We start from the raw sequence: 25,946 nt of genomic DNA on the forward strand, positions 1-25,946 counted from the left end.
TCACCCAACTTTGCCATGACTCAGCGAACCTGCTGTCGAAACTGTCAATCACACCTTCATCAGATCTATATCTGACTATTCCAATGCATTCCTGGCTGGTCTCTCACATTCTCCCCTCTGTACATGTGAAGTAACCTAAAACTCTGCTGCTTGTTGCTAAACTGTCAGTAAGTTGCATTTCCCTGTCATCCACTCACTAACTGACCTACACTGGCTCCTTGCCAGGCACCATTGTGATTTTGAATTTCTGATTTAAAAAAAAATTGTATTGGACTCAACATATCTCTCTCCACAAATACAGCCAGACCTGCTGAGTTCCTTCAATTTGTTTTGTTCAAAATTTTCACCCTTGTTTTTAAATCTGTTCATGTCCTTATTTTGTTGTATTAAATGTATAATACGTGTGTACATTGTGTTGCACATTATTCCCCAAATATTAGTGTGGTTTATCCCTTCAAGACCTTAAAAAAGGAAAAGAAAAAGCAATAACAGGAACGTTTGATACTTTTCATGGACGTCTTGTAGAACCCTTCTACTCTAAATGGACAATAATTGTGGAAAAAAAGAATAAGATAATTGAAGCAGTAAATTTCACTCGTTAATTTTATTACATGGAAAGAGTGAACATCAAGAGGCAGAAACAGATGGGGTAGTGTAACACGGGATGATCTTGTTGACCAAATGATCTTTTTCGGTGATAATAACACCAGTGTCTAAGTTTACAAATGTAGAACTCTTTGTGCGAGTTCAGTGTTAGTGGAAAGCATTAACATTCAGAGAGCTCGAAACTTTCTCTTGACATTTAATATTGAGAAATATAACAGCCCGTATCTTCTGAGTGGAAATAATTGCTACAGCAGCATAGACTGGAACTGTGAATCTAGATCTTGCAGAAGTCCTGATCCATCGGACAAAATGGGAATTTCCCAAGAAATTTCAACTTCTAATAGTTAACTAACGAGCATCTGATGCACTCCAAAATCATCGTCAACTCAGAAGTACAGTTAGGATCTTCAAAGAGTTCCAACTCATGTACTGGAGCAGTTAGTCAAGGAAAATGAGAGTGGTTAAAACTTGCTCTAACACTTTGGGAAATACAAAATTGACCCTCCTGAATCACCACCCTATCTATCTATTAGCAAACCCACCACCACAATGCCTGCCTTACCCAGGTATCACCCCACTCCTTTACCTAATGCTACCCTGCTTACCAACATAGTCAACCACCCTCTTGCCCATGTACATAGGGAACATTAAACATAAGAGTGGGCCATTGGACCCTTTGAGCCAGCTCTGCAATTTAATATGATCATGGCTGATCATTCAATTCTTATCTTGTTCTCACTTTCTCCCAATATCCTTTCATCCCATTAGTCCCAAGAACTATATCTAACTCCTTTTTGAAAACCTTCAATGTTTTGGGCTCAACCACTTTCTGTGTCAGAGATTTGCACTATCACCATTCTCTAGATGAAGAAATGCCTCCTCAGTCCTAAGTGGTCTATCCCATATCTTTAGACTGTGATTCATGGTTCTGGGGTCCCTGATCATTGAAAACAACCTACATTTATCCTGTGTAGTCCTGTTAGAATTTTGTGGGTTTCTATGAGATCCCCCTTCATTCTTCTAAACTCCAGTGAACATAGTCCCAATCAATACAGTCTCTCTTCATACATCAGTTCTCACATCCCAGGAAGTAATCTGATAAACTTTCGTTGCACTCTCTCCAAGCCAGAATATCTTTCCTCAGCTGTAGAGACCAAAACTGCACACACTATTTTAGCTGTGGTCTCAGTAAGGCTCTGTACAACAGCAGCAAGCTATCAGTGCTCCATACGCAAACCCTGTCACTATGAAGGCCAACATACCATTTCTGGTCTTCATCACCTGCTGCACCTTCCCTGCTTAACTTGCTTAACTCACTCACAAATATTCATTCACTAAGAATTATTAAATAACATTAAACAAGAAAAAAAAATTAGTTACATTTAAAATTATTAAATAACCCTGTAATCAAATGTTTAAAAGAAGGGAAATAAATTAATTACATTTACAATTAGTTAATTATAATCTTATTAAATGTTTAACAGAAGCAGAAACATAATGAAAAGCTATGTAAATCCTTAAAAATGTCATAGAAGTATTATTAAATCTAATTTTCAGTTTAAATCCCTGTGTTGACTGCTGCTACCTGAAGGCCCATTTTATTTTCTGTGATCATGAGGGGTTGGCATGGCTTCATTTCCCCTGCGCTCCATTGACTCCAACTCCTATGTGCTGCAAAGGAAGCTTCAGAGAGCAAGCTACATCAAAAAACTGGCCATAAAAAAAACAAGGCTCAGTAAGTGAGTAGTATTTCGCACAGTTGACGCTGGACAGAACAGCTCTGATCCCGATCTGAAGATCTGGGCTAATGTGATACATGCAAGCACAAATAAAGTGAAAAGGATTATATAATCGAACATTCTTTGGTAAGTAAGACAAGAGTAGTAGTTTATAACAGTGAAATGTTGTTTCGGTACACAGCAGTAATTGCAAAATCAAATAAATGGCTGGATTGTAAGTGCATTCTCAGTGTCAATTCCAAGGTAAGATTGCTGTCATAAACCATTACTGACACCATGTATTTGATCCCATTGCTCCAAAATAATTTGGTTCTGGAAAGGAAGCAAAGATTGTGTTCAAGTTGTGAGCTATAAGGGAAACGTAAGTTTTGCTGACAAAAAGAGACAAGAGTTAAAGCTTTCTGTCTTGCACTCATCAGGACAAATGAAAGAATATCACATTTCAAAGTGAATAAGTTTATATTGTCAATTGTTGGCAAGTGGACTCTGATTACAGACGAGTGAGGTGAAGAGAAACTTCTTTACTCATAGAGTTGTTAGGATTCAGAATGCGCTGCCTGGGAGAGTGGAGGAAGTGGATTCTGTAGGAGGTTTGAAAAGAGAGCTGGATATACATTTGAAAGTGATGAATTTAGAGGGCTCCTGAGGTATGGCTGGGACTAGCTGGGTAGCTGTTTCAGAAGCTGGTAGAGACAGTGGTTCAAATGGCCTTCTTCATCTCTGTAAAACTCTATGTTGCGGGAATGTACCAGGTGATAGGTATTCCTCAAACTTTAATTTAATGATAAAAGGCATGATACCTAAACATCTTTGCAGGACAGGCCCTGCATGTGAACATATGAACATCAAGTATAAGTGAAGTGCTTGTTCAACATTAGGGCCCATAGTAGGAATAAGTTGATTGGTCAATACATGACTTTATTAACTCATTTTAGGATTTCTGTGAATTTGCGCAAATAAAAGATGGTCTAATTAAAGGCAGGATTGTATTAGTCATAAGGGAGCCTGCAATGAAAACAGACTAATTCAGAGAGGAGAAACATATTCTCAGGAAGACATTGACATGCACAGAACCTTGATCAGATGGGCCAATGGGCTGAGGAGTGGCAGATGGAGTTTAATTTAGATAAATGCAAGATACTGTATTTTGGGAAAGCAAATCTTAACAGGACATGCAAACTTAATGGTAAGGTTTTAGGGAGTGTTGCTGAACAAATAGACCTTGGACTGCAGGTTCATAGCTCTTTGAAAATAGAGTTGCAGGTCGATAGGATAGTGAAGAAGGCATTTGGTATGCTTTCCTTTATTGGTCAGATAATTGAATGCAGGGGTTGGGAGGTCATGTTGCGGCTGTACAGGACATTGGTTAGGCCATTTTTGGAATATTGTGTGCAATTCTGGTCTCCTTCCTATTGGAAGGATGTTATGAAACTTGAAAGGTTTAGAAAAGATTTACAAGGATGTTGCCAGGGTTGGAGGATTTGAGCTATAGGTAGAGGCTGAATAGGCCGGAGCTTTTTTCTCTGGAGCATCGGAGGCTGAGGGGTGACCTTATAGAGTTTTATAAAATCATGTGAATCTTGGATAGGATAAATAGACAAAGTCTTTTCCCTGGGGTGTGGAGTCCAGCCCTAGAGGGCATAGCTTTAAGCTGAGAGGGGCAAGATATAAAAGAGACCTAAGGGGCAACCTTTTCACGCGGAGGGTGGTATGTGTATGGAATGAGCGGCCAGAGGAAGTGGCGGAGGCAGGTACAATTGCAACATTTTATAGGCATATGGATGGGTATACGAAGGGTTTGGAGGGATATGCTGGCAAGTGGGACTTAGATTGGGGTATCTGGTCAGCATGGACGAGTTGGACTGAAGGGTCTGTTTCTGTGCTGTACATCTCTAAGACTCTAAGCACTGAGAATGCGAATCACCAACGAGAGCATATACATGTTGGAAGAAACCAGATCTTGCTTTATAATGATTGATGCACCAGAACCAAAAGGGAGAACAATCACAGACAAAGAGCAGAATTCAGGTACTGCAGAGGACATTACACAAAGGAGAGAAAGGTATGTCTAGCAAAGCAATGTTCTCATTGTAAGAAGCTGAATCATTTTGTAAACAGGTTAGGGGAAAGTGCAGCAAGCAGGTTCAGATGGCCTTGAGATAACAGCTTGAAATTTTGAAGAACCCATTTACACCACATAACAGGTTAATTCAGTCAAATGGGAAGTGATGGCCAGTATTGTCACTGGACTGTTAACCCAGAAACCCAGATAATGTTCTGGTGACCTGATTTCGAATCCTGTCACAGCAGATTGTGGAATTTGAATTTAATAAATATCTGAAATTAAGAATCTAATGAAGACCGTGAATCCAGTGTCAATTGTCAGGAAAAACCTATCTCGTTCACTAATGCCCTTCAGGGAAGGAAACTGCCATTCTTACTTGGTCTGGACTACATGCGGTTCAAGACCCACAGCAATGTGGTTAACTCTTATCTGCCCTCTGGGCAGTTAGCAAGGGCAATAAATGCTGCCTGGCCTGCAATGCCCTCTCCCCATGATGAATAAAGGAAATCAATGGATGATGCATGGTTTGTGATTGTTAAAATGATGACTGCAGAGAAAGAACACCAGGTCACCATAAAGTGTCAGACATCTGGTATAATGCAACATCATGGCCATCACTGACCTGGGCAAAGTGGCTCAATATGGCAATCGGAAAATGAAGCCCTTGAAAGTGAGGTTGAGGCTAAATGATCGTGCCATATTTGTGCCAAGAGGATAGAACCTTCTGTATGAGACAATTGAAAATCTAGACTTGCAGATCATAGACAATACCATAAGAAATAGGACCAGAAGTAGGCCATTCAGCTCCTTGAGCCTGATCCACCATTCAAAAGGATCATGGATAACCTGATACTCTTCACATCCACTTTCCTGAGTCTTCCCTGTAACACTTGATCCCCCCAATAAGAGCATAAAATGGCAAGCAAATATCACTAATTCAACTGGAGCAAGTCTAAAGCTTGGAATGATAATTCTCAATGTACCAAAGAGATTTACAATGTGTTGAAATTAAATCATTAATTATAGAACAGATCATAGAGTTATCCTGTCAAGTATAACCTTGAAGTAGATGAGAGCATGAGGAAAATTAAGCAACTGATGTGGAATATTCCAGTTGCCCTCAAAGCCAGCCTGAAAGTTAAGACAGGAGAGCTGAAAAAGAAGGTAGTGACAAGAAAGTGACTTCCACAGAATGGATTAGCAGCATGGCTATCTAAGAACAGGCAGTGAATCACAGCTGCTAAATAAAGCTCTGAAGAGATCGCACTACCTCATGCCAACCATAGAAGGAACTTTTCCACAACTTAATATTCTTTGTGTACATAAGTGTAAAGTATGGTTACTGGCAATTGAAAATGGATGAAAGCAGCAGCCTTTCTTACATTTTGGGTGCCCTTTGGCAGTTATCGATGGTTGCACATTCCTTTGACATACTCATGGCTCCAGAGGAGTATCAATGCCAGCAACGTCAGATAGTGATCTTCCTGGAATGGAAACTAATGTGGAGAACCTGATAGTATAAGGATGTGAAAACATGATGGAACAAGCAACTGCAGAACACAATCAATATTTAGTGAAACTCGAGAGAGCTCACCAGCTTCACTTGAAGCTGAAAGAAAAAAAATGCAATTGAAGATGCTCAAAGTCAAATATAGAGACCATATACTTATAGCAAAAGGTCTTTGCCCAGACCCTGAGCGCTGAGTAGGTGAGAGCTGTAGCAGCAATTTGGATTCAAACTATTTAAGTAATGCTTTGCCTAATTTGTCATCTGAGTGTGAACCATTATATTAACTCACTAGAGAACGTACAAAACTTGACCTATTCTTGGGAAATAAGGCAGGGCAGGTGACTGAGGTGTCAGTGGGGGAGCACTTTGGGGCCAGCGACCATAATTCTATTCATTTTAAAATAGTGATGGAAAAAGATAGACCAGATCTAAAAGTTGAAGTTCTAAATTGGAGAAAGGCCAATTTTGACGGTATTAGGCAAGAACTTTCGAAAGCTGGTTGGAGGCAGATGTTTGCAGGTAAAGGGACGGCTGGAAAATGAGAAGCCTTCAGAAATGAGATAACAAGAATCTAGAGAAAGTATATTCCTGTCAGGGTGAAAGGGAAGGGTGGTAGGTATAGGGAATGCTATATGACTAAAGAAATTGAGGGTTTGGTTAAGAAAAAGAAGGAAGAATATGTAAGGTAGAGACAGGATAGATTGAGTGAATCCTTAGAAGAGTATAAAGAAAGTAGGAGTATACTGAAGAGGGAAATCAGGAGGGCAAAATGGCGATATGAGATAGCTTTGGCAAATAGAATTAAAGAGAATCCAAAGGATTTTTACAAATATATTAAGGACAAAAGGGTAACTAGGGAGAGAATAGGGCCCCTCAAAGATAAGCAAGGCGGCCTTTGTGTGGAGCCACAGAAAATGGAGGAGAATCTAAATGAATATTTTGCATCAGTATTTACTGTGGAAAAAGATATAGAAGATATAGACTGTAGGGAAATAGATGGTGACATCTTGCAAAATGTCCAGATTACAGAAGTGGTGGGTGTCTTGAAATGGTTACAAGTGGATAAATCCCCAGGACCTGATCGGGTGTATCCGAGAACTCTGTGGGAAGCTAGAGAAGTGATTGCTGGGCCTCTTGCGGAGATATTTGTATCATCAATAGTCACAGGTGAGGTGCGGGAAGACTGGAGGTTGGCAAACGTGGTGCCACTGTTTAAAAAGGGCAGTAAAGACAAGCTAGGGAACTGTAGACCGGTGAGCCTGACCTTGGTGGTGGGCAAGTTGTTGGAGGGAATCCTGAGGGACAGATGTACATGTATTTGGAAAGGCAAGGACTGATTCGGGATAGTCAACATGGCTTTGTGCATGGGAAATCATGTCTCACAAACTTGATTGAGTTTTTTGAATAAGTAACAAAGAAGATTGATGAGGGCAGAGCAGTAGATGTGATCTATATGGACTTCAGTAAGGCGTTTGACGAGGTTCCCCATGGGAGACTGATTAGCAAGGTTAGATCTCATGGAATACAGGGAGAACTAGCCATTTGGATGCAAAGCTGGCTCAAAGGTAGAAGACAGAGGGTGATGATAGAGGGTTGTTTTTCAGACTGGAGGCCTGTGACCAGTGGAGTGCCACAAGGATCGGTGCTGAGCCCTCTACTTTTTGTCATTTACATAAATGATTTGGATGTGAGCATAAGAGGTACAGTTCGTAAGTTTGCAGATGACACCAAAATTGGAGGTGTAGTGGACAGCGAAGAGGGTTACCTCAGATTACAACAGGATCTGGACCAGATGGGCCAATGGGCTGAGAAGTGGCAGATGGAGTTTAATTCAGATAAATGCGAGGTGCTGCATTTTGGGAAAGCAAATCTTAGCAGGACTAATACACTTAATGGTAAGGCCCTCGGGAGTGTTGCTGAACAAAGAGACCTTGGAATGCAGGTTCATAGCTCCTTGAACGTGGAGTCGCAGGTAGATAGGATAGTGAAGAAGGTGTTTGGTATGCTTTCCTTTATTGGTCAGAGTATTGAGTACAGGAGTTGGGAGCTGAAAATGTGTTGCTGGAAAAGCGCAGCAGGTCAGGCAGCATCCAAGGAGCAGGAGAATCGATGTTTTGGGCATGAGCCCTTCTTCAGGATTCCTGAAGAAGGGCTCATGCCCGAAACGTCGATTCTCCTGCTCCTTGGATGCTGCCTGATGTGGTGTAAAATTCCAAGCAATGGAATGTGGTGAAACGGTTAAAAATTATGTCCCAATACATGTGTGAATCTAACCGGAATGGAGGTGTTGCTTAGTCCCGTGTGAATCTTCTTATCTGTATGTAACCAGAATGGAATGTGTTTTTTAGCCTTGCTCTGCTGTTCACATGAATGTTTATATCTGGAAGGGAGTATATCAGCTGGAAAAGTCTCCAGTTCGGTGAGTCTGCTCCGGGGTTACGTTTAACCGCCGAGCGTGGGTTGTTGGCAACCGCTCTACGAGAACTGACGGCTCCCAGTTTTGTAACATGTAGAGTGAGTATAAGCCAGACCCGTTGTGCGACACTGCGGGGAATAAAATGCCCATATTCTAGCAGTCTCGCCTCTTGGTCGTTTGTTCTGTGTCAGACTACTCTCCTACGAACCTGACCTTGAGAATTTTTTAAAACATTTGGCGTAGTCGAGCAGGGTCAATCGCAATTGAGGAGAGATTTTGATACAGAACAATGTTTTGGAAAACGACTAAGAAACCAGAAGAACAAACTGTGGAGGTCCCGACCGTCCCGGGATGGCATGGATGTGGGCATGTACGTGGCAGTTTGTTTGAGAAAGGATCCCAGTCCTGCCGAAGAACCCCTTGCCTGGGGTACAGCGGAGGATGTGGGCATGTCCAAAAGGCTGAAGCGGAGTTAACAGAATTGAATGGGATTGAACTGAACTGAACTGAGTGGAACTGAAGTGAATCAAATTGAACGGAACAAAATGGAACTGAGCTAAATTGAATTGAAATGGACGGAACTGAATTGAATTACACTGAATTGACTGAACTGAAATTAACTGAAACGAATTGCATAATGTAACACATGTATTGGGCCAAGCAGTGGAATGTGGTGTAAAATTCCAAGCAATGGAATGTGGTGAAACGGTTAAAAATTATGTCCCAATACATGTGTGAATCTAACCGGAATGGAGGTGTTGCTTAGTCCCGTGTGAATCTTCTTATCTGTATGTAACCAGAATGGAATGTGTTTTTTAGCCTTGCTCTGCTGTTCACATGAATGTTTATATCTGGAAGGGAGTATATCAGCTGGAAAAGTCTCCAGTTCGGTGAGTCTGCTCCGGGGTTACGTTTAACCGCCGAGCGTGGGTTGTTGGCAACCGCTCTACGAGAACTGACGGCTCCCAGTTTTGTAACATGTAGAGTGAGTATAAGCCAGACCCGTTGTGCGACACTGCGGGGAATAAAATGCCCATATTCTAGCAGTCTCGCCTCTTGGTCGTTTGTTCTGTGTCAGACTACTCTCCTACGAACCTGACCTTGAGAATTTTTTAAAACACCTGACCTGCTGCGCTTTTCCAGCAACACATTTTCAGCTCTGATCTCCAGCATCTGAAGTCCTCACTTCCTCCTACAGGAGTTGGGAGGTCATGTTGCGGCTGTACAGGACATTGGTTAGGCCACTGTTGGAATATTGCGTGCAATTCTGGTCTCCTTTCTATCGGAAAGATGTTGTGAAACTTGAAAGGGTTCAGAAAAGATTTATAAGGATGTTGCCAGGGTTGGAGGATCTGAGCTACAGGGAGAGGCTGAACAGGCTGGGGCTGTTTTCCCTGGAGCGTCGGAGGCTGAGGGGTGACCTTATAGAGGTTGACAAAGTTATGAGGGGCATGGATAGGATAAATAGACAAAGTCTTTTCTCTAAGGTCAGGGAGTCTAGAACGAGAGGGCATAGGTTTAGGGTGAGAGAGGAAAGATATGAAAGAGACCTAAGGAGCAACGTTTTCAAGCAGAGGGTGGTATGTGTATGGAATGAGCTGCCAGAGGATGTGGTAGAGGCTGGTACAATTGCAACATTTAAAAGGCATTTGGATGGGTACATGAATAGGAAGGGTTTGGAGGGATGTGGGCTGGGTGCTGGCAGGTGGGACTAGATTGGGTTGGGATATCTGGTCGGCATGGACAGGTTGGACCAAAGGGTCTGTTTCCATGCTGTACATCTCTATGATATGATATGCTTTGGTATTGGAGCATAGAACTAAAATCAAACAACCATGATGCCAGTGCCAGGGCTGAAATACTATGGTGTAAATGAGGAAGTCACTCGACAGTGTCACATCAGCAATACAAATCACTTCAAAGCATTTTCTGCAAGCTACTACTATCAGCTCCCAAACATCTCCAAAACATGTGACTCCATTTAGCGGTATGTGTATCTGATATAAGGTCAGTTCTGCTGTAACACGGTACTTCCGTTCTCGAGAAATTCCATGTTGTAAGAAAATCGCATAACAGCAGCACCACTTAAACTCATGGGGCCGGAATTGCTTTATAACCGATACACACTTTAAAACTTCACTCTTTCAAAACAACATCTTCAATTCATCAATTATGTTCTAGCAAATTCGCCTTAACGAAATACGTGTTATAGTAGAATGACCTGTATAACCAAGGGCAACAGATGTACATCAAAGTTGTGCTGTCGGGAGCATTCCTCCTCGTAAAGAAAACAGCGGATGCTACGACAATGTGAAATTGTCCAACGCAGAACAGCAGCTTGGCATGTTCTGGAAGTCATCAACTCAGAAGAGACATTGTATCTAACAGACAAGCACCTTGCTCAAATCAAACAATCTACCCAACAAGATATAACTTCCCAAGTGCTGCAAAAAGTAATGTGAGCAGATGCCCCTGCACCTGAAAGAATCACGGCCACATCTGCTTTAAGAGCATTTTGGGCAGACAGATAATTGATAGGCCAGGATGGCATATTGTGAAAATAGAGTCATTATCTCCAAGGAGTCAGGAGAATAGTTTTTTAAAGTGTATTTCTGCAAGAAATCGAGTCAAATTTGAGGAAAGCAAGAGATGTGCTTTACAGGCCAAGCATGAGCAACAAAATGAAGGAGCACCTCAGCTAGTGCAGTGCTTATAATGAGTACCAAGTTAAGCAAGGTAGAGAACCGCTGATGAAATGACTTTCCAGACAGACCATGGATAAATCTGGGGGAAAAAAAATCCTCCACTGGTACAGGAGGTATTCATTTTGTAACCATAGATTACTATTCTGACCATTGGAAAGCAAACCAGCTGACTTCAACAGCTACCACTAAGATTTTTGAATGCCTAACTGCACACTTCAGATTTACAACACTCCTAAAATTCTGATGAACGTCAATGGTCCTCGGCTCATGCGTGAAGTGGAAAAACTAGGCAGCAACGAACATTGCTTAAAAAAACAGGTAACTGAGCAATCCTTGAATGGCGAAACACATCCACTGAAGGCATGGAGAGTGCAAAGACTGTTACACTGCACCCAAATTCTTCTTCCAATAGCACAAGAACTATTCAAGTCACAAGTAACAGGTGTGTGACGAAAGGCTGACAGTCATTTTGTTTTTGACAAGGCTGCCAAACTGCTGTCCGAATTGAGCATTGAAGAGCCAGTCAGGGTACAAACCTTCAATATTTTCAACAAAGTCAGCCCAAGTGGCAACTTGAGACCTGTGTAGAATAGTTATCATTTTGTAGGTGATGGAAGTGAAAGACATACATACAAAGCTAAAGAAACTGTTCCTCAATTGCATGTGGCTGATCAGGAAAATGTGAACGCACAGACTGCGGATCGAACATCAAACTCGGACGGCAACAGCAATTTAACAATAGAAATGGAATAATAGTATCATGTCAACAACAAATGATTCAGGAATAACATTCCCTGGGAAAGCAATATCACACGTATGAATTGCCAACAACAACTTATTACATCAAGAGACCAGATGATTTTACCCTATGTACAATGCTTATGGAGGAATTGATGAAAATAATGAACTGCTAATACTTGAGAACAGTTATATATACATTGGGTAATTTGAGTAACTCAGTGTACAGGATAATACGTGCAAATTGTTTTTTTAAATGAAAAGGGGGATATTTAGGAGAGAAATACAACTTGTATCAATGTGCCACTTTGCTTGCTGCAGTCATGCGTGCTTCATATGGAGGTAGCAATCTTAAAAACACTTCAGTAAAGATGCCGAGATGACCAGAGTGCTTCCTTGTGAACAAGGAGCATTGTTTGAATGTAATTATAGCTGTCATTGCATCAGGCAATATGTGAAAGGACTAACACCAACAATCTCAGTAAAAATAGAGTTGTGTCTGTAAAATTGATTTGGAAACTGAAAGCCATTGATTGCTTAGTTCTAGGCTTCTAATATCCATGCAACTAAAGCATCAAATTCACTCACTGAGGAGCTGTTGTTATTGTTAACCTTTCAAATCTTTTATTAATGGTCCACTCACCCTTCTCAATTTCCTTTTTTATGCTTTCTATTTTTTCTTCCTCATGTAAAGATGGTTACTTTATAAATGTTGAAAATCCTCCAACACATCACTTCCACTTCTAATCTCTGTCCCAATCCTGTCTTCAGGTTCACATCCACAAACAAGCACTTGCCCACAGGGTTTGGAAGTTTGCTCATCTGCTCTTCTCTTCTCCGTTCCCCACAATTTCCCCAGGCTTTTGAGACTTTACCATCTAGTTATGGTGTTGACACATGTCTTACTTCCTTGTTGAAATAAAAATTGCAGCAGATAGATTTGAATTGCTCTCAATAGTACAGTATTATTAGATGTTATGGATTCAGATGTGTTTTTTCCCCATCACTGTATATGTTACAGTTGTATGGGACATATGCACTCCTGGCTAATGTTCCTTCTAAACTGCATAACAATTGGGAAAGTGCTGCATGAGGATTAAACAAGAGCACAGCAAAGTGCCATTTAACTGCACACATGTAACTATGTGTCAACCTTTAAGAGGCTGTATAGTGCAACAAATTGGCTACGTACAGCAAATACAATAAGAACGAACATTGCTTCTGGCTTATGTGTACAAAGGGTATTAATGTACCAGCCATATTGTATCATTTTACAATAAAGAAAATTTGCATTAATACAGAACAGCTCAATTTTGAGCAGAATATGAAACCAGGCTGCGCTTCCTCTAAAATTAGTTTTTACAGAAATGGATAGAGTTATTATGTTCGTACTATCTTATCAAATCTTTAATTTAGATGGAGTGAAATATGTAATGCTTTATATTTCATACTTTTCAACAAGTTCATAACAATATCTGGCCTTGTGTAATTTGAAATTTTAGCATCTGTTAATGTCTAATACAAGAATACAATACAGGAATATAAATTGTCTCTTGGTGTTATGATGTAAAATTTGTTTTCAGTGTGTCTGATCTTGAGTGACAGTCTAGACTAGAATCTTCAGATAAGAATTGAGCTGCAGCTGAGATGTTTGTCTGGTTTCTAATGTACTTACCAGTGCTGTTCAGTTAGTGTGATCACACATACTTAACTACTTCACAAGAAGCTTCTTGTTAGCACACTCAGATTTTGATGCACCAAATTATGAAAAACTGCATTGACTATCAGTGTTGCAATATGTGTCTCCATACTCTTACCAGAGATGACTGGTGATGATTTAACCTGAGGGCCACCACACCTCAGGTGAGGGGAGAGGTTGAGAAGGAGAGTCCTTCATGGTAAGCTGGTGATAGGAATTGAACCCATCCTGTTGGCATCACCAGTGCTTCGCAATCTGTGGGAGGCGATGGCCTGGTAGTATTGTCACTGGACTGTTAATCCAGAAACCCAGATAATGTTCTGGAGACTTGGGTTCAAATCCCACCATGGCAGATTGTGGAATTTGACTGCTAATATCTGGAATTGAGCAGCTATTGATGCCCATGAATCCATTGTTGGAAAAACCCATCTGGATCATGAATGTTCTTTAGGGAATGAAACTGCTATCCTTACCTGGTCTCGCCTACAAATGACTCCAGACCTAAAGTAATGTGGTTGACTCTTAACTGCCCTAGGGATGCCTAGCCAATGACGCCCTCATCTTGTGAATGAATTTTTAAAAAACCATCCTGTCAACTGAGCTAAACCGACCTCCGGTGTTGTAACATATCATTACTTGTAACAATGTATTGCATTGTTAATAATTTCAATGCTTTTCAAGTTATCTTATAAACTATTAATTTCAACCCGCACCAACCAACCCCACTGCCCTGTGAATGGCCCCTCCCACTCTGCCAAGTTCATGCAAGTCCTGCGCCTCCTCATCTCCACTCCCTACCCACCCGACACCTGGAGGAAGAATGTTGCATCTTCCGCCTTGGGACCCTTCAACCCCATGGCATCAATGTAAATTTCGCCAGTTTCCTCATTCCCCTCCTCCCACCTTATCCCAGATCCAAATTTCCAACTTGGCACCGTCCTCATGACCTGTTGTACGTGTCCACCTTCCTTCCCACCTATCCGCTCCACCCTCCTCTCTGACCCATCACCATTATCCCCACCTCCAGCTACCTATCGCACTCTCAGCTACCTTCCCCTCAGCCCCACCCCTGCCCATTTATCTCTGTACCCCCTTAGCTCCCATCCTCATTCCTGATGAAGGGCTTTCGCCCAAAAAGTCGATTCTCCTGCTCCTTGGATGCTGCCTGACCTGCTCTGCTTTTCTTGACTTTATTGATTTCGACAGATAATACAAAAGGTTCAAGCAAAGCAGGAAAGGGGTGATATACAAACAAGATGCAACACTGATACTTAAGGAGATTTACAACAGAGAAAAGGAAGGAATGGTTGGCAGTCCTCAGAATGGCAGTAGTGAGGACGCAGATGCTGGAGAGTCAGAGTAGATAGTGGTGCTGGATAAAGCATGGCAGGTCAGACAGCATATCAGGAGTAAGAGTCTTGACGTTTTGGATCAGGAGAGGAAGGGCCCTGCCTGAAACATTGACTCTCCTGCTCCTCAGATGCTGCCTGACCTGCTGTTCCTAGTCCTCAGAATGGAAAAGTCATCTGGTACGGATCGTTCACTTGAAGCCAGGCTGCTCCTGATTGTGAATGAACTCACTTCCCACCCCCCTTCATTCCTCCTTTCACATTTAAAATCCCAATCACCATCCCACCCCAACTCTAGTCTGCACCCCTCAGTGAATAACTTGTTCACTTTCCTCCCCAAAGTAGTGGAGGTTGTGTCCTCCCTTCAGCCCATCTTGCCCTTCCTTTCTGTGGAAGGAATGACCATGGCCCATGCCCTCAAGTGACCTAAGTGAACAGCCTCTGATTGATGTCTTTTCACCTTTCTGACCTCCTTAGCACTACCCACCAAACTGGCTACTGTGGAAATATAGCACAAAATGTGACCCACTCCCTGGACTGCAGAGGCACACAACCCTGACCGAGATCATCTGACGAACCTGACCGTGGCCAATACCCTGGATTGGTCTCGGAAGCTGCCCTTGACTTCCTGTGCTGGGTCCACCTGACTGATAGTCCCTCTACAAACTTCACTGAGGATCACTCCACTAGGACTTTATACAGTTCAAATGGATTTCAGCAAGGCCTTTGACGTGGGAAACTAATAAAGAAGGTAAAAGCTTCTGGTATTCAGGGTAACTTGGATCACAAATTGGTTTAGTGATAGGATACGGAGAATAGTGGTAGAAGGCTGTTTGTGTGACTGAGCATGGTGTGTAGTGGTGTAACATGGTGCTCAGTGCTGGGCCCCTTCTCATTCGTGATATTTATGATTGATGTCACTGAGAATTTGGGATGGATGATAAGTAACTTTTGGATAACATGAAGATTGGCCAGGTGATTGCATTGAGGAGGAAGGTGTTAAGTTACAAGAGGATGTAAACGGATTGGTCAGATGGGCAGATAAATGGCAGATGACATTCGATGCTGATAAATGTGAAGTGATGCACTTTGGAAGAAAGAACAAGAAAAGGGAGCACCCAATGAATGGCATGACACCAGTAAGGTTAGAGGAACAGAGTGATCTTATACTGATGGACCATTGTCCCTGAAGCCTGGACCCTTGCCTTTATCAATAATGGCATAGATTAAAAAAGCAGCGAGGTCATGTTGGAACTGTACAGATCCTTGGTTAGGCCACAGCTGGAGTACCGGGTGCAGTTCTGGTCAACACACTATGTGATTGGATTAGAGGGGTGCAGAGGAGATTCACTAGGATGTTGCCTCGCATGGAGCAGTTTAGCTCTGAAGTGTCTGAGGAAGGGTCACCAGACCTGAAACATTAACTCGGATTTCTCTTTACAGATGCTGCTAGACCTACTGAGCTTTGCCAGCAACTTCTGTTTTTCTTAGCTCTGAAGTGAAACTGGTTAACTCCAGGTGGTGAGGGTCTGGAATGCTCTGCCTGGGAGAATCGTTGAGGTGGAAAATGTCACAACCTTTTAAAAACTGTGTGGATAAGTCCTTGAAGTGTTGTAACCTTCAGGGCCATGTGTGCGTGCAGGGAAGTGGGACAAGCATGGGCTGTAGTATTTTTTGCTATACAGACTTGATTGACTGAAGGGCCTATTCCCTCCTGATTGATTGATTTTTTTTGTTGTCAAATGTACCGAGGTACAGTGAAAAGTTTTGTTTACTGTATGATTCTATGACTGAAACGGGCTACCTGTTTGCTGCACATTCAGGGTGTTTATTGTGTAAGCCGCTGGCACATAGTGCAGGTTTGAGATTGATGTAGCACACGTAATGACTGAGGACTGCTGACCAGTTAGGAAAGTTGTCTGGTTGTGTAACTGTGCTAATAGACATGGTAAGATATGGCATGGAGGTTTTGAGCACCATCCCCCACCTTTTCCTCCGCTACATCGATGACTGTGTCGGCGTTGCCTCGTGCTCCCACGAGGAGGTTGAACGGTTCATCCACTTTACCAACACCTTCTACCCTGACCTCAAATTTACCTGGACCGTCTCAGACTCCTCCCTCCCCTTCCTAGACATTTCCATTTCTATCTCGGGCGACCGAATCAACACGGACATTTACTATAAACCAACCGACTCCCACAGCTACCTAGACTACACCTCCTCCCACCCTGTCCCCTGTAAAAACACCATCCCATATTCCCAATTCCTTTGTCTCCGCTGCATCTGCTCCCAGGAGGACCAGTTCCAATACCGTACAATCCAGATGGCCTCCTTCTTCAAAGACCGCAATTTCCCCCCAGACGTGATCGACGATGCCCTCCACCGCATCTCCTTCACTTCCCGCTCCTCCACCCTTGAGCCCCGCCCCTCCAATCACCACCAGGACAGAACCCCACTGGTCCTCATCTACCACTCCACCAACCTCCATGTACAGCGTATCATCCGTCGCCATTTCCGCCACCTCCACACGGACCCCATCACCAGGGATATATTTCCCTCCCCTCCCCTCCCTTATCAGCGTTCCGAAAAGACCACTCCCTCCGTGACTCCCTCGTCAGGTCCACACCCCCCACCAACCCAACCTCCACTCCCGGCACCTTCCCCTGCAACCGCAAGAAATGCAAAACTTGCGCCTTACTTCCCTCCAAGGCCCCAAGGGATCCTTCCATATCCACCACAAATTCACCTGCACCTCCACACACATCATTTACTGCATCCGCTGCACCTGATGTGGCCTCCTCTATATTGGGGAGACAGGCTGCCTACTTGCGGAACGTTTCAGAGAACATCTCTGGGACACCCGGACCAACCAACCCAACCACCCCGTGGCTCAACACTTCAGCTCCCCCTCTCACTCCACCGGGTCCTTGGACTCCTCCATCGCCAGACCACAACAACACGACGGCTGGAGGAAGAGCGCCTCATCTTCCGTCTAGGAACCCTCCAACCACAAGGAATGAACTCAGATTTCTCCAGTTTCCTCATTTCCCCTCCCCCCACCTTGTCTCAGTCAAATCCCTCGAACTCAGTACCACCTTCCTAACCTGCAATCTTCTTCCTGACCTCTCCGCCCCCACTCCGGCCTATCACCCTCACCTTGACCTCCTTCCACCTATCGCATTTCCAATTCCCCTCCCCCAAGTCCCTCCTCCCTACCTTTTATCTTAGCCTGCTGGACACAATTTCCTCATTCCTGAAGAAGGGCTCATACCCGAAACGTCGATTCTCCTGCTCCTTGGATGCTGCCTGACCTGCTGCGCTTTTCCAGCAACACAGTCCAGCCAACTGAGCTAACCAGTACTGAGAAATAAGAGGTCATCCATTTTGAAATTTGAGAGTTTTTCCAAAATGATCAGATGCTAGGAATTCTAGATGAGCAGAATGATTGAGGCAGGGATACCACTAAGTATCAGCATAAAAGTATAAAACAAATTGAAATGCAGCTGTATTTTAGGCTTTATTCCAAAGGGACCAGAAGTCACAGAGGTGGAAGTTATTGTCATACGAAGCTCTCATAGACCACATCTGGAATACGATATTTAGTCCTGGGAAATGCACATAAGGGAGGTTATATTGGCCTTGATGGGCACTGAACATAAATTTACCAGCCTGATACAGAGATTAGAAGTCTCTGGATTAGTGGTGCTGGAAGAGCATAGTAGTTCAGGCAGCATCCAAGGAGCTTCGAAATCGACGTTTCGGGCAAAAGCCCTTCATCAGGAATAAAGGCAGTGAGCCTGAAGCATGGAGAGATAAGCTAGAGGAGGGTGGGGGTGGGGAGAAAGTAGCATAGAGTACAATGGGTGAGTGGGGGAGGGGATGAAGGTGATAGGTCAGGGAGGAGAGGGTGGAGTGGATAGGTGGAAAAGGAGATAGGCAGGTAGGACAAGTCCGGACAAGTCATGGGGACAGTGCTGAGCTGGAAGTTTGGAACTAGGGTGAGGTGGGGGAAGGGGAAATGAGGAAACTGTTGAAGTCCACATTGATGCCCTGGGGTTGAAATGTTCCGAGGCGGAAGATGAGGCGTTCTTCCTCGAGGCGTCTGGTGGTGAGGGAGCGGCGGTGAAGGAGGCCCAGGACCTCCATGTCCTCGGCAGAGTGGGAGGGGGAGTTGAAATGTTGGGCCACGGGGCGGTGTGGTTGATTGGTGCGGGTGTTCCCTAAAGCGTTCGATTATTGCCCAGCACCGATCCTTCTGGCACACCACTGATTACAGATTGCCATCCTGAAATGCCTTACTCCAACTCTGTCTTCCATTAGTTAGTTAGCTTCTGTCCATGCTAAAATACTACCTCTAACGGTATGGGCTTTTATCTTATAATCAGATCGGTCATGATCTCATTGAATGGCAAAGCAGATTTAATGGGCTGAATGGCCTACTTCTGTTCCTATGCTTTATGGACATAAGCTCATCATACATTCAGAACCAAGAATACTTCATTGCTTAAGAAAGATTTAAAATCTTGCAAGATGGTTTATGCAAAATTTATGCAGAATCATTTTCTACGTTCAATGACACATCCAGCAGAATTGTGGCTGTAAGCACCTGCATAGACAAACAAAACACTGTCAGCCATTTAAAATTGATCTGAAAATCACATGAACACAATGGAATTCTGAAATAATATTGTATAAATATATTTCAACATGACTTGTGGCATTCAGTTGTACAGTTGCATTTGCAAACCTGAGATGCATGTAGTAAGATTCTGAATTATATTTGGAGTGTTGCTATTCATTTCACTCGTGTGAGTATTGTGATACTAATGGAGTATTATGTTTTCTAGACTTGTCTTCGGCATCCGGACTGTGAATCAGCAAGAATAAACAAGGGAGGCGTTTTCCATCGCATGAGATTGGCTTTAGATCAGGTGATAGAGATTGTCACAGATTCGAGACAAAATGCTGAAAATGAGATCCATCCCACCAGCATCTATGCTGACATCAAAGAATTTAAAGTAAGAAAGGAAGAATAAGTTGAATTGAAATAAAATGCACTAGGTCTGTTATTTCATATGCGCATACCAAATCACTAATCATGTATATTTCTAATGCTGATCTTAGCAGTTAAAAATTTCAAGTAGTTTTATTTTGTTGTATTTTTCTCAAGACTGTTTTCACCAGGTATGAACATATAATGTTAAATGGCAGAGAGTTGAATGCCATATGAACACATTAAGCGTTAATTTTATTTAATACATTTTGTCAAAGTGGATTTAACTTGGTAAAAGATGAAATATGCTACAGTTTTATTTTGCATATTACTGGGCTATCAGTTCTGTTAGGGTTAAGCTGATGTTCAGTGTTTCTAATAGCTTTCAGTGCGTGGTTTGCAAACACTGATTCATGACAACATGTGGGTACCTCAGAAAAAGGCTTAGTTTATTGCTGCTGGGATCCTTTGTCATAGGGAGGTGGTATAATAGTGCATATTGATCAGAAATACAACCTAGAGCTTTTTCATTAGTGCTGCATTTTCGTAGTGAGGTTATTTCCCTAGCAGATGATACAATAAGTCTGTAGATTTGGTCGCTGAGCTTGAAGGCTTTGAAGCAAGCAAATGTATAGACTTATCATCAACCTGAGGTGCAAATCTTCTCAAAAATCGCTAAGATGATACAAAAGTTGGTGAATTTGCAGCAGTTTAAAATTTGAGTCTTCAAGGATAGGAAAAATTGCAATAGAAGTCACAGGAAACTAAAATTAGCACTTCTAGACTCTTGCTGCTTGTACAAATTCTGTGCTTTTGAATGGGAAATGTACCTCGTATTCCTACAGGGAGTATGATATGGACAGCAGAGTGGTGAACTGGAACAGTGGATAAAATATGTTCCAATCAAAGTGAAAATCAGTAGCCATAAACTCATATTTGTATCAGATTGCACTTTGTAAAGAGACTGTGGAAGTGGTAACTGCATGGTAGAGTAATTATTATTTTATCAGAGTGGTAATCCCCACAGGATGGAGGGGGATGGGGATGAGAATTTAAATTCAGTTTAAAACAGTGCGGAAATGTGTGGACAACATGTGATGTCTGAAACAGAAGAAATTTTACCAAGATTAAAATAGATCTTTATCTGGAAGGACAAATTGGGATAGAGAAGCTTTGATCAACAAAATGAGTATGTAGAAAGAAGATTAAAACAATTTTATTCCATTATAAGAGAACTGAATACATAACAAAGACTTTGTATTTGGGGAGATTAGATTGATTTTCAAAAATGTTTAAAAGTATTTTATATTTCCATGGCAAAGAATTTAATAGAAGAATAGTACAGGTATATCATGGAAAACATAGATATGAACAGGACCATGCTATTCAGTTCACTATCATTTTCCTCCACCATTTAGTTGGAGAGTGAATAATTAGTGTCTCTGCAGCTACATGTACTCACTTTTGTAGCATATCCATTATACTGCTACCCAACAACTAACCGACCAACATAACTTGGAAAACTTCAATTCTTCCAGCAGTCTCCCACAGTCTTTTGGGGATGATAGTTCCATGTTTCCATTACCTCTGTGAGCAACTGCTTTCTGACATTTTGTCTGAACTGGACTATCACTAATCTTAAAGTTATTCTTCCCTCATAAAGTAAAGTGATGATAGATTATGAAGCAGTTTGAAAAAAGTTAGCAAACAAAACCTATGAAGGGTAAGATGGAGGAAAGCATTCACAGAAACACAAATCAATAGAATGGATAGAACAGTGGAATATGGGGAAATGATAGAGATAATAATGAGTTACATAAATACTTTACCTCAGTTTTCACAGAGGGGTGGATTTGGGATTGTGAATTCTGCAGAAATAAGAATAACATTGCTAATCAAGATTATTATTGAAATAATAGTTATTTAGTACAAGTAAATTATCTTACACTTCCAAAGAACTAAATAGAAAAGTAGCACAGATATAACCTAGAAAACATAGATAAGAACAAGACTATGCAATTCAGTTCATTTATCATTCCTCCACCATTTAGTTAGGTAATGTACAATTATTTGTAAAATTGTAGTAAAGAAGTGACCCAACTGAAGATGGAAAAGTTATTGGGATCTAAGAATTATAGAGCCTAGATCAGTGTAAGGGAGATAGGGAGACGTTCAAAATCTTAAGCGGTTGAGGCCTGGGGCGCTTACCTATAATGTTATAGAATGATAGGAAAGGCTGGAGGGGCTAATGGCCAAGTCATAGAATCATACAGCATAGAAACAGACCCTTCAGTCCAACCAGTCCATGCCAACCATAATCCCAACCTTAACTAGTCCCACCTGCCCTTGGCCTATATTCCTCAAACATTTCTTATTCATGTACTTATCTATATATCTTTGAAATGTAACTGTACCCACATCCACCATTTCCTCTGGAAATTCATTCCACACACAAACCACTCTCTCTGTTTTAAAAAAAATTGACCCTCATCCTTTTTAAAATCTTTCTCCTCTCATAGAGTCATACAGCCCAGAAACAGGCCCTTCAGTCCAACCAGTTCATGCCGACCATAATCCCAAACTAAACTAGTCCCACCTGCCTGGATTTGATGCATATCCCTGGAAATGTTTCCTTTTCATGTACTTCTCCAAATGTCCTTTAAACACTGTAATTGTACCCACTCAGCTTAAAAATATGGTCCCTAGTCTTGTAATCCTCAATCTAGGAAAAAGATATCTCCATTCACTTTATTATACCCTCCTTATTTTATAAGCCTCCATAAGGCACCTTTCAACCTCCTAAACTTCAGTGAGAAATGTCCTACTTCTAATTATTTTGTTTGATAATCAATTATACATAAAAACAGAAAATTCTGATAGTACTCAGCAATTTAGGCAGTGTCCACAAAGAGAGAAATGGAGTTGATGTTTCAGATTGTCAATCTGAGATGTTTAGATGGTTAGTCTTACCTTTGTTGTTGGTAAATTGCCATTGGCTGATTTTCCTTTGCTGCACATTCTAAGTGTACCTGGGATGTGTGGTCAGAAGAAAATATTCAGAGACTCAGTATGCCAGGTCTGAGTCTCAACTGCACACTTATCTTTACCATTAGTTACAGATCTTCACTGTTAATTATAATATAATGGAAGCCTACATCCTTGTGCTTATAAGTGTTGCTACTTTTTTAAACAAGCAGACTGCAAAACTGAAAAGTTGTGATGAAGTGAATGTCCTTGGATTGTTTTATTGATTGTGAAAAAAGTAATTAATGAGAAGTTACAAAAACCAAAAACTAATAATTTAAGAGCAAGGAAAAGAGTGGTTAGAATATAGAGTTGGCTATCTCAAACTATGGTTGAAACTGATTTTGTTTTTAAAAACTGAATAAGCTGATTGTGAAAGAATTTGACCTAGTTTTTATGAAATCGCATGGGGGAGTGAGCAGGAGTGTGGGATTAGATTAACTGAGTCATGGGCATATGCTTCATGAGCTGAACAATGTGTTCCTGTTCTGTAGCTGTCCAAGATTCAAGCATGGGAGATGTTAAAGGTTCAGTTTTATAGCTAAATTCTGTCTAATTGTGAACTAATACTCCAGAAGTGGACCAATAGTTAAAGTTTCAAATTTGTGTATTGTATACATTTTGATATTTTTTAAATGTTTTGCAGCCAGATGAGGAAATATACTGAAAATGCTATTATTTTTACTGAATTGTAAATATGAGAATTGTGAGCCTTGGGCCTAATCAATTCCCTTATACAATTTCCAAGATCAAATTTCTGACATATACTTGATGGCTAGGTATAGAATCAATTATTTTCAGAAAAGCGTTGCTCAATCGCATTCATACAGATTTTTACATTTGGTACATCAGTCAACTTCTTGGCCTCTTTGAATGAAACTGCTAACTTAATGCCAAACTATGAGCAGCTTAATGCACAAATCTGTATCCACAAAGTACTAGGTTGAAATTGTTCAAACCTATTTATATAAAATCCATTAATGCAGAGATGTCTTGTCAATTGAGAAGAAGCATTCATTAATCTATTGACCTAGGCTGGATTGGGTCTCTAGTTGGAAGCATTGTGTGCCAAACAATTGTCCCAGCCAATTTCCAGAAAATTGCATTCTGACGCTTCTCATATTTCTGTTTTAAACAAGTGCAGAATGCAGCATTACTGTTACTTCTAATGGGAAATCTTCAGCTTCACATTTTTGACATATTGGTATGCTGACTGAGGAATAAAATGTTTTCCCTTCATATCACTACACTGTAAGATTGTGAATTTTAGCCAGATCATTCTAGGAAAATTGTCAAATGGCAATAAAATAGCTAAAAATGAAATAAAGAGGCCAGAATCTAATCTGCTTGTGGATGGAGGGGATTGAGATGAGCAATAATTTATTGCCCAATGAAAGGGATGTGTTTTTTTCAAACCAGACCCTGGGTAAGTTTCCACAAATTGTTATGGCTCCAGACTGGATACTGGGTGAAAAGAGATGAATTGTCTCCCCTCTTTTATTCATCTACCCCTCAGGTGGTGACATTAGGGTTTAAGTTGAAATGGCTCCCTTCCTTGTGGATACCCTTCTCTCAGACTCAAATTAACTTAAGCTTGAAAGGAGCCAGATTAACTCGGCTCTCTTGAGTTTACAAAGAATGACTTTATTAATTACTAAATTTGAGAAAATTTAGTAACACTGTGCACATGCACATACGTTAGAAATAAGAGGTGAATTCAAAAGTTTGAAAGTCTTTTTAAAAAAATAACATATATGGATCAGTCTCTTGATTGTTTACAATGGGTGGATAGTTGAGCATTGCAGCTGTTGCGGTAGAGGTTACCAACAGTTAGTAGATGAACAGTGAGCTTCAGGATTGGTTGAAATTCTGTAGTTCTGATGCCTCTTGACCGTGATTGAATTCCAACATTCAGGGTGAATGAGAGACATTTGTTATTCTGCTACATTTTGACTGGATTGCCACACTCTAAGTGAGGCACAGCCTTTACTTGCATCGCGGGGGTAACTAATGGATAGTTCTTCAAGATGAAGTGCTAAAAGTGGCCTGCTACTAAGAGGGAAAATATAGAAAGCCCCCTCGTTATATCTATTTGTTAAATCTGTCCCAGTGTGAGGTTTCCCTGGCCATTGATGTGTGACATTCCATTGAGTTCACATCAGGCTTTGCCAGTCACTGAATTTAAATCCTAATATTTTTTAAAACAGCACATTTTGGAATTAAAAGTCAAAAAAACTAGGGATGCTTTGAGGTTCTGAGCAATAATCAAAACACAGACAGCACACAGGCATTGTGCTTTCTGCACATTTTCATTATTGCATTGCATGGCCCAGTGCTAAATTCCATCTGGCTAGCTGCAGACTAGCCAGAGGAGTGAAAAGATGGTGAATTGTGCAGCTATGCTGACTTGTGTTTTTCTGATGGGAGTCTGATGAACCGCTCTCAAACAGTTCATTCAGAATCAAAAACAGAGATTGCTGGAGAAACTCAGCAGGTCTGGTAGCATCAGTGAAGATAAAACAGAGCTTACCTTTCAAATGCAGTGACTCTTTGTTGCATAAAGAGTTTTGAAGAATGTTCATCGAACTTGAAACATTAACGGTTTTCTCCCCACAGATGCTGCCAGACCTGCTGATTTCCTCCAGCGATTCCTATTTTTGTGTCAGATTCCCAGAATAGAGATGGAAACAGCATGGAAACAGACCCTTCAGTCCAACTCATCCATGCCGACCAGATATCCCAAACCAAACTAGTCCCACCTGCCAGCACCCAGCCAAAATCCTTGTGTAAACCCTTCCTAATCATATACCCATCCAGATGCCTTTAAAATGCTGTAATTGTATCAGCCTCCACTTTCTCTAGCAGCTCATTCTATACATGTACTATCCTCTGTATGAAAACATTGCCCCTTCGGTCCTTTTTATATCTTTCCCCTCTCACCCCAAACCTATGCCCTCTCGTTCTGGACTCCCCCACCTCAGGGAGAAGACTTTGTCTGTTTATCTTATCCATGCCCTTCGTGATTTTATAAACCTCTAAAAGTCAACCCTCAGCTCCGACGCTCCAGGGAAAACAGCCCCAGCCTGTTCAGCCTCTCCCTAT

At 41.6% G+C, this 25,946-nt stretch overlaps 1 protein-coding gene and 1 long non-coding RNA gene across 5 annotated transcripts in view; one reads left to right on the plus strand and one right to left on the minus strand.

The window, feature by feature from the left end:
* The window catches only part of ctnnal1 (catenin (cadherin-associated protein), alpha-like 1), a 323,942-nt gene that overhangs the window by 248,983 nt on the left and 49,013 nt on the right, over positions 1-25,946 (plus strand). For all 4 annotated transcript variants that reach the window (XM_087987306.1, XM_087987305.1, XM_043690224.2 and 1 more), the window contains exon 6: positions 19,675-19,845. In XM_087987306.1, the coding sequence (XP_087843432.1) occupies positions 19,675-19,845 (171 nt within the window). The remainder of the gene's footprint in view (positions 1-19,674; positions 19,846-25,946) is intronic.
* On the minus strand, positions 19,342-22,925 carry LOC122549949 (uncharacterized). The gene is made up of 3 exons (XR_006311710.2): positions 22,791-22,925; positions 21,650-21,688; positions 19,342-19,433 (listed from the first exon to the last, which is right to left on the minus strand). It is a non-coding gene; the product is annotated as an uncharacterized LOC122549949 (long non-coding RNA).

This window comes from Chiloscyllium plagiosum, unplaced genomic scaffold, assembly GCF_037043375.1.
Source record: "Chiloscyllium plagiosum isolate Xiang-an unplaced genomic scaffold, Cpla_swu_hap1 HiC_scaffold_5, whole genome shotgun sequence".
NCBI classification, from domain to species: domain Eukaryota; kingdom Metazoa; phylum Chordata; class Chondrichthyes; order Orectolobiformes; family Hemiscylliidae; genus Chiloscyllium; species Chiloscyllium plagiosum.